Source organism: Coregonus lavaretus (genome assembly GCF_964263955.1).
Source record: "Coregonus lavaretus genome assembly, chromosome: 16".
Lineage (NCBI taxonomy): Eukaryota > Metazoa > Chordata > Actinopteri > Salmoniformes > Salmonidae > Coregonus > Coregonus lavaretus.
In genome coordinates, this window is record NC_140003.1 from 40,784,879 (window position 1) to 40,794,258 (window position 9,380).

At 46.4% G+C, this 9,380-nt stretch overlaps 1 protein-coding gene across 2 annotated transcripts in view; it reads left to right on the plus strand.

The window, feature by feature from the left end:
* LOC311144022 (DDB1- and CUL4-associated factor 6-like) overlaps nt 1-8,435 on the plus strand; it is a 65,691-nt gene extending 57,256 nt beyond the window's left edge. For both annotated transcript variants that reach the window (XM_084179943.1, XM_084179944.1), the window contains 8 exons: nt 1,744-1,969; nt 2,281-2,525; nt 2,718-3,108; nt 4,193-4,331; nt 5,958-6,114; nt 6,807-6,895; nt 7,337-7,442; nt 8,007-8,435. In XM_084179943.1, coding sequence (XP_084036069.1) covers nt 1,744-1,969; nt 2,281-2,525; nt 2,718-3,108; nt 4,193-4,331; nt 5,958-6,114; nt 6,807-6,895; nt 7,337-7,442; nt 8,007-8,065 — 1,412 coding nt within the window. In that variant the 3' untranslated portion in view covers nt 8,066-8,435. The remainder of the gene's footprint in view (nt 1-1,743; nt 1,970-2,280; nt 2,526-2,717; nt 3,109-4,192; nt 4,332-5,957; nt 6,115-6,806; nt 6,896-7,336; nt 7,443-8,006) is intronic.
* Nucleotides 8,436-9,380: the final 945 nt, after the last annotated feature.

Consider the following 9,380-nt stretch of genomic DNA (forward strand, 5'->3'; position numbering starts at 1 on the left):
CAGAATAATATAATAGGCCCTAGGATGACATTGACATTCCAAACTCATTTCTGATGAAATTTTGCGTGTGGTTGTAGTTTGAGAGGCTTGCATTTGATCCCTTATATTTCTGGTGTTCCCCTCTCACCTGTGTGATGTTTTGGTTCAGATCTGGGTCAAACACTGGCAAATACTTGAGGTGCGCTTGATTTAGCTTCACTGGCATACAGGGTGATCACTCTCCCATTTTCTTCTATTGTCACCATTGTGATGGTCAAGTTAAATCTAACCAAGTGCACCTCACGTTTTTTGAAAGTATATGAATCACCGTTATGTATTGCTGCTGTGGATTGATGGATAGCATTCCTCTCTACCTCCTATGTATGGAATGAAACTTGAAACATTCTTGTGTAACAGACGGTCAGTAGGAGGTGTGTGTATAATGCAGCACTGCGGAGTACAGCCTTCTTTGCATTGCCATTGACCTACCTAAAATAACAACGCTGCATGTTGCCATCGCATGATATTGTCCTGTATATTAAAAAAACAAAACCGTGTCCCTGTCTTGTAAAATATCATCTAGTTGACATATTTTTAACTAGCATAACTACAGACTGCATTATGCGAAGTGCTAACACTGAAATGGAATACAAAGTGGTATTATCTATTATTAGTCTCTACACAGTAGTTCAAAAGCAACTAATCAATGTTGTTTTATCCCCAAGTCTGAAATGTATTGTAACACCTAACATGTAAACACAACGATGAATAACTCATGACATTTTTTATTTTAGTTATTTATATATATTTTATTATTATTATTTTGGGGGTATTTTACCCCCTTTTTCTCCCCAATTTCGTGGTATCCTATTGGTAGTTACAGTCTTGTCCCATCGCTGCAACTCCCGTACGGACTCGGGAGAGGCGATGGTCGAGAGTCGTGCGTCCTCCGAAACAACCCAACCGAGCCGCACTGCTTCTTGCAGTGCGGCTCTTCTTCCCGGAAGCCAGCCGCACCAATGTGTCGGAGGAAACACCGTACACCTGGCGACCGAGTCAGCGTGCACTGCGCCCGGCCTGCCACAGGAGTCGCTAGTGCGCGATGGGACAAGAACATCCCTGCCGGCCAAACCTTCCCCTACCCTGGACGACGCTGGGCCAATTGGTCTCCCGGTTGTGGTCGGCTGCGACAGAGCCTGGACTCAAACCAGGATCTCTAGTGGCACAGTTAGCACTGCGATGCAGTGCCTTAGACCACTGCACCACTCTGTTGAAAATGTATCGTTGCTAGTAGGGTTGCAAAATTCCAGGAACTTTAAATAAATTCCCTGGTTTTCCGGAAATTCTGGTCTGAGGTTTCCGGATTTCCTGGTTATTGCCTCCTGATTCCGGGATACTTTCAACCGGGATCTCGGAAACACCAGGGAATTTATTGAAAGTTCCTGGAATTTTGCAACCCTAATTGCTATAGTGGCTTTTATTTTGGTAACCAGGAGCCATCCAGAGGCAAAACTATTGTCATATACGGTATATTATGCAATAATCTCTCTCTCTGTCTCTCTCTCTCTCTCTCTCTCCCTCTCGCTGTCTCTCTCTCCCTCTCTCTGTCTCTCTGTGTCTCTCGCTGTCTGTCTCTCTCGCTGTCTGTGTCTCTCAATCTCTGTCTCTCTCACTGTCTGTGTCTCTCAATCTCTGTCTCTCTCGCTCTCTGTCTCTCTCTTTCTCTGTGTGTGTGTGTGTGTGTGTGTGTGTTCTCCCTCTCAGGAGCATCAGAAGCTGTGAGTGTAAGTGCTGGAGCGAGTTCAGTCAAAGTGAAAACTCTGTCTGGGTCTGCCAGTTTAACTGGAACTTCGTCTGGGTCCGGGGCACCCAGCAGCAGTACTGGACCTGGAGGTAGCCGAGCCAGCACGGCAGAACCCGTCCTGAGTCTACACTACAGCACTGAGGGAACCACCACCAGCACCATCAAACTGGACTTCACTGACGAGTGGTGAGCGTGCGACTCAGACTACACTGCTTAGAAAGCCAGAAGCAAAACTTCACACTATTCAAACTTTAGGAGGTGATTTTACAGACCCAGATTAAGCCTACTTCTGGACTAAAAGGCACACTCAATGGAGATTCTTAATGGAGAGCAGAATACTGAACATCGAGGGAAACTGACTGTTGATGTTCCCTGATTTTTACTCATCAAGTTAATATTCACAAACTTAAATCAAGTGTCTCATCTTGGTGACGGAATGTTGTTCTTTGAGACCGACTCTTACCCTCTCTCCTTTGCCCACCCCCTGTTCTCTACAGGAGCCGCATAGCCTCCAGTTCCAGGGGCAGCGGAGCCTCCAGTTCCAGGGGCAGCGGAGCCTCCAGTTCCAGGGGCAGCGGAGCCTCCAGTTCCAGGGGCAGCGGAGCCTCCAGTTCCAGGGGCAGCGGAGCCTCCAGTTCCAGGGGCAGCGGAGCCTCCAGTGGAGAGCCCAAACTGTCAGAGGCAGCAGGGGCCTTCCAGACCAGAGAAGGGCCTTTGGCAGAGAGCTCTGCCTCTGAGTATGGTGAGGACTGGAGTGGCCTAGTGGCCATGATTGTTAGTGTTACTGTCCTCTACGGGATTCCATGTGTAGCACTGATCAGGAAAACTGCATTAGTTCCACTAGTTCTGCCATATTGCTCCCACCTAGACAACTGAGCCTCATATTGACCCTTTCTTCCTCTCCCCTCCTTCCTCTCCCCTCCTTCAATACCAGTGGCTGTGTCGGAGCCCCCCGACCAGAGCAGGTCTGCTGCTTCCCACTCAGACCCAGAGTGTGAGGCTGGGGGTGCCTCCTTCTCCAGCATCCAGGGCTCCACGCTGGCCCAGGCCCCAGCACAAGCCTCCTCTGTGGGGGATAGTGTGACTGCCACGCCCCTGGAGAGGAGCCAGGGTGTGGGTGCAGAGGACACCACTGGGGGGTGCAGGAGAGAGGAGCCTGCGGGGGAGGGGGGGCATGGGGGTCCGACAGGGCCAGGGGGGCAGGGGGTTCCAACGGGACCAGGAGGGCAGGGTCAACCCTCCCGTAGCAACCAGGACTCAGACGACAGCGATGACGACCCAATTCTTATCCCCTCTGCGAGGTACAGAGGAGGACAAGGACAGAGGTACGGACAACAACACACACACAGTATTTTGATATGTTGTTGTGGAGTATCACATTTAATGTCACGTCCTCTGTATATTGTCGTGAGGACACTTTTTCTCATTCTATGTGGTTATCTACTGTTAATGATTCTGATATAAACATAGGTCTAATTTCAGAGGATCAGCGGTAGGAGATAGGATGATCAGGTAACGTCTGTGTGCCCACAACTAAAACATCTAACCTGCAAGGAGTGCAGTGCTCATTGAAAAACTTTTACCTCCAAAACTACAGCTCCCATGAGTCCAAGCAAACCCCCCTGAGACACTACTGTAGTCTACAGGACATGGTGTTTGTAGTTTTCACCAGCAGGATTAAGCCTTGTTTGTGTGATGGGCACTTTTGTGAAACACTAATCGTGTGAGCATGCATATGCATGTGTGTACCACCATCATTCACTAAGAGGACAGCTATTAGCTACATTATCCCTGTTAGGTACATAGTGATGTCACAAGGGTAACAGCCAACACCAGAGATGCAACAACCAATGAATGAATGGAGCCCTACATACAGTGGGGAGAACAAGTATTTGATACACTGCCGATTTTGCATGTTTTCCTACTTACAAAGCATGTAGAGGTCTGTCATTTTTATCATAGGTACACTTCAACTGTGAGAGACAGAATCTAAAACAAAAATCCAGAAAATCACATTGTATGATTTTTAAGTAATTCATTACTTAAATCCCCACTGTACCCTGGAGAAAAATGTAGTACCTGGCCTACTCATTGTTTGCTCACAACAAGAGTGATAAGAGAAGAATAGAGAGAGGAGATAGATATTGGCTACAGTGTGAAGTGAAATAAGCACATTGTCACCTCTACAGTATGTGTAGGGTTGTAGAGTACTGGTGACGGTCAGTTAGCGTGGCATGTGAGGTAGTATTTGCTGCTTTTTTTTGCTGATTCTTTTCCCATGTGCTGTTTTGGTCGCTTCAGCGTCATCGAGGGGTGAATCAGCATGACGCTCAGAATTCACTTTCTTCTCTGCAGGGATAGAAATATATTTACTGTCAATACTGTGTATAACGTGTGTATGTGTCACAGACGCTCAGCTGCGGCCCGTATCCAGGAACTGTTTCGTCGGAGGAAGGAGAGGAGAGAGATGGAGGAGAGTGAGACCCAGAATATCAGGAGACCCTCAGTCAAAATGGTCTACAAGGGCCACCGCAACTCCAGGACTATGGTACGCTAATTTTCACTTCCTGACTTCGGTTACTTCTGGTTGCTCGTTTCCAGCTGATTCTAGATCAGCTTCCCCCTTCACCAACCCCTACTGAAAACATAATGCGGAGAGCAACAAACTGACCCTGGGCCAGATGTAGAGAGGGATCCCAGCTGCTGAGCGAACTATCCTCCTGGTTTAATATAATTAGATAAATAAATAAATATATACAGGACAAGTCAAAAGTTTGGACACACCTACTCATTCAAGGGACTTGCTTTATTTTTACTATTTTCTACATTGTAGAATAATAGTGAAGATATCAAAACTATGAAATAACACATATGGAATCATGTAGTAACCAAAAAAGTGTTAAACAAATCAAATATTTGCGCACACTTGGCATTCTCTCAACCAGCTTCACCTGGAATGCTTTTCCAACAGTCTTGAAGGAGTTCCCACATATGCTGAGCACTTGTTGGCTGCTTTTCCTTCACTCTGCGGTCCAACTCATCCCAAACCATCTCAATTGGGTTGAGGTCGGGTGATCGTGGAGGCCAGGTCATCTGATGCAGCACTCCATCACTCTCCTTCTTGGTAAAATAGCCCTTACACAGCCTGGAGGTGTGTTGGGTCATTGTCCTGTTGAAAAACAAATGATAGTCCCACTAAGCGCAAACCAGATGGGATGGCGTATCGCTGCAGAATGCTGTGGTAGCCATTCTGGTTAAGTGTGCCTTGAATTCTAAATAAATCACAGACCGTGTCACCAGCAAAGCACCCCCACGCCATCACACCTCCTCCTCAATGCTTCACGGTGGGAACCACACATTCGGAGATCATCCATTCACCTACTCTGCGTCTCACAAGGACACGGCGGTTGGAACCAAAAATCTCAAATGTGGACGCATCAGACCAAAGGACAGATTTCCACCGGTCTAATGTCCATTGCTCATGTTTCTTGGCCCAAGCAAGTCTCTTCTTCTTATTGGTGTCCTTTAGTAGTGGTTTCTTTGCAGAAATTCGACCATGAAGGCCTGATTCACACAGTCTCCTCTGAACACTTGATGTTGAGATGTGTCTGTTACTTGAACTCTGTGAAGCATTTATTAGGGCTGCAATTTCTGAGGCTGGTAACTCTAATGAAATTATCCTCTGCAGCAGAGGTAACTCTGGGTCTTCCTTTCCTGTGGCGGTCCTCATGAGAGCCAGTTTCATCATAGCGCTTGATGGTTTTTGCGATGGTTCTTGAAATGTTCCGTATTGACTGACCTTCATGTCTTAAAGTAATGATGGACTGTCGTTTCTCTTTGCTTATTTGAGCTGTTCTTGCCATAATATGGACTTGGTCTTTTACCAAATAGGGCTATCTTCTGTATACCCCCACTACATTGTCACAACACAACTGATTGGCTCAAACGCATTAAGAAGGAAAGGCACACCTGTTAATTGAAATGCATTCCAAGTGACTACCTCATGAAGCTGGTTGAGAGAATGCCAAGAGTGTGCAAAGCTGTAATCAAGGGTGGCTATTTGAAGAATCTCAAATATAAAATATATTTTGATTTGTTTAACACTTTTCGAGATGCTTTGAAAGCATTTATAGTTCCTTTGCCTCCTCCAATTATTTATGTGTGTTGTCTGTAGATCAAGGAGTCGTGTTTCTGGGGGAACAACTTTGTGATGAGCGGTTCAGACTGTGGCCACATCTTCATCTGGGACAGACACACGGGCGAGCACCTGATGCTGCTGGAGGCCGACAATCATGTAGTCAACTGTCTCCAGCCACACCCCTATGACCCCAGTGAGTTACAGTACACCCCATACATCTTCAACCACGCCCCTACACCCCTTACAGCCGCACCCCTACGACCCCAGTGAGTTACAGTACACCCCATACACCTTCAACCACGCCCCTACACCCATTACAGCCGCACCCCTACGACCCCAGTGAGTTACACTTCTATATCTAGAGCCACACCTACAGTATACACCCACACCTCTGTAACCCCAGTGAGTAACACACACCTACCCTAGTCTCACCCCTACACCTCAACCACACCCCGGTGAGTAACACACACCTACCCTAGTCTCACCCCTACACCTCAACCACACCCCGGTGAGTAACACACACCTACCCTAGTCTCACCCCTACACCCCAACCACACCCCGGTGAGTAACACACACCTACCCTAGTCTCACCCCTACACCTCAACCACACCCCGGTGAGTAACACACACCTACCCTAGTCTCACCCCTACACCCCAACCACACCCCGGTGAGTAACACACACCTACCCTAGTCTCACCCCTACACCCCAACCACACCCCGGTGAGTAACACACACCTACCCTAGTCTCACCCCTACACCCCAACCACACCCCGGTGAGTTCCCTAGCTACATCTTCAGCCTTGTATAAAGAGGCGATTATGTCACACCCCCTTCCCCTTAACTGTCGTACCCTATTGCCAACAGTTTGTCTTCTGTCTGTTCCAGTTCTTGCCTCGTCAGGGATCGACTACAATATTAAAATCTGGTCACCTCTGGAGGCGTCGCCGTCCTTTAACAGAGTCCTAGCTGACGAGGTATGTTTGGTAAACGATTGATTCAACCTTAGTGACAGACAGCGGGTAGACTTGGGTTCACTTCTGTCTCATCCAGTAGAGGGGGTGGATTCCCCACTGTGTGAGACTTTCCCCATAGAGTCTCTGGTCCTCTACAAGAGCTCTAACAACAGCTGACTGGAGACGCCTTGCCCCAGGAGGCTTACCTATCCCTCCCTGTACCCTCCCTCATTACCCACCTCTGTTCTCTCACCTCCCTTTTTTTCTCCCCTCCCTATTAGCTTTTCTGTTCCCACTCCCACGTTACCCCTTCTCCGCCCTCCCTTACCATTCAACTGCTCTCACCAGTCCCACTCCCAACTTCAGAGGATGATAGAAATCACATTATCTTTTGATGTTTCTGATTTACTGGTAGCATTTGCTTTCTTTTACCTTCTCTCCATCTCCCTCTTTCCCTTTCAGGTGATCACGCGTAATGAGTTGATGCTAGAGGAGACCAGGAACACCATCACAGTCCCCGCCTCCTTCATGCTGCGAATGCTGGCCTCCCTTAATCACATAAGAACGGGTAGAGGCTTACTCAGTTAAATTTTGCTAGTAGTTTTTGTTATATTAACTTTCTCTTTCGTGAATTGATTCTACGGTGTTTTGGAAATCAGTTGACTAATAAACCAATAGAAAGTGCATGTGGAAGTATTTATGTACTTCTTGATGTACTTTTGGACCCTTGAGCCCGGGCTGAGTAAGCTTCTTACCGCTGAGATTTACTGGTTCACCCACTCAATTACTAGCCTGGTTGCCCGTCTCTGTTCAGCTATTACATTCCACTCCTTGTACTCTGTAATTCGCACAAAATCCAGCTGTATATTGAACGTTGAGATTACCAAAAGGCCAGTCCCTTTGGCAAAAGGAGTGGAATGTTACGAACTAGTACCCAGACTACTCAATTACCAGCAACCAGTTATGAAACTTCCACTGCAGTCCCCACAAGCTAGGTACAGTAGGAAATGGGTTTAGGGTTGCGTTCATCAGGCACAAAATGGAAGAAAACTGACTGAAATAGGGGGGAACTACCTGGACTTGTCCAATAAGAAATGGGGGTTTTTCACACACTCACTTTGTTTTTCCTCAGATCGCTTGGAGGGTGACCGCTCAGAAGGTTCTGGACAGGAGAACGAGGGTGAGCAGTAGCTGCCCGGACACCATTTTATTTGAAAAAGAAAACAATTTTTTTCTTTTGCTCTAAAAAGCACTTGAAGATCTTGAGATTTGTACAAGTATTATGTAGAATATTTCCTTATCTGAGCATTAGTTACATTTTTAGCTCTTCTTTTTTAAGATGACTTTCTTACTGGTGTGTCTGTATGAGAACTGCATGTGAGGAAAAGTGTGTGAATGCAAGCGCAAAGCCAGACTCATATATGTATATGTATGTATGTATGTGTGTACAGTTGAAGTCGGAAGTTTACATACATTAGGTTGGAGTCATTAAAACTCGTTTTTCAACCACTCCACAAATGTCTTGTTAACAAACTATAGTTTTGGCAAGTCGGTTAGGACATCTACTTTGTGCATGACACAAGTAATTTTTCCAACAATTGTTTACAGACAGATTATTTCACTTATAATTCACTGTATCACAATTCCAGTGGGTCAGAAGTTTACATACTCTAAGTTGACTGTGCCTTTAAACAGCTTGGAAAATTCCAAGGAAAATCAAAAGAAATCAGCCAAGACCTCAGAAAAATTATTGTAGACCTCCACAAGTCTGGTTTATACTTGGGAGCAATTTCCAAATGCCTGAAGGTACCACGTTCATCTGTACAAACAATAGTACGCAAGTATAAACACCATGGGACCACGCAGCCGTCATACCGCTCAGGAAGGAGACGCGTTCTGTCTCCTAGAGAAGAACATACTTTGGTGCGAAAAGCGCAAATCAATCCCAGAACAACAGCAAAGGACCTTGGGAAGATGCTGGAGGAAACAGATACAAAAGTATCTATATCCACAGTAAAACAAGTCCTATATCGACATAACCTGAAAGGCCGCTCAGCAAGGAAGAAGCCACTGCTCCAAAACCGCCATAAAAAAGCCAGACTACGGTTTGCAACTGCACACGGGGACAAAGATCGTACTTTTTGGAGAAATGTCCTCTGGTCTGATGAAACAAAAATAGAACTGTTTGGCCATAATGACCATTGTTATGTTTGGAGGAGAAAGGGGGTAACTTGCAAGCCGAAGAACACCATTCCAACCGTGAAGCACGGGGGTGGCAGCATCATGCTGTGGGGGTGCTTTGCTGCAGGAGGGACTGGTGCACTTCACAAAATAGATTGCATCATGAGGAAGGAAAATTATGTGGATATATTGAAGCAACATCTCAAGACATCAGTCAGGAAGTTAAAGCTTTGTCGCAAATGGGTCTCCCAACTGGACAATGACCCCAAGCATACTTCCAAAGTTGTGGCAAAATGGCTTAAGGACAACAAAGTCAAGGTATTGG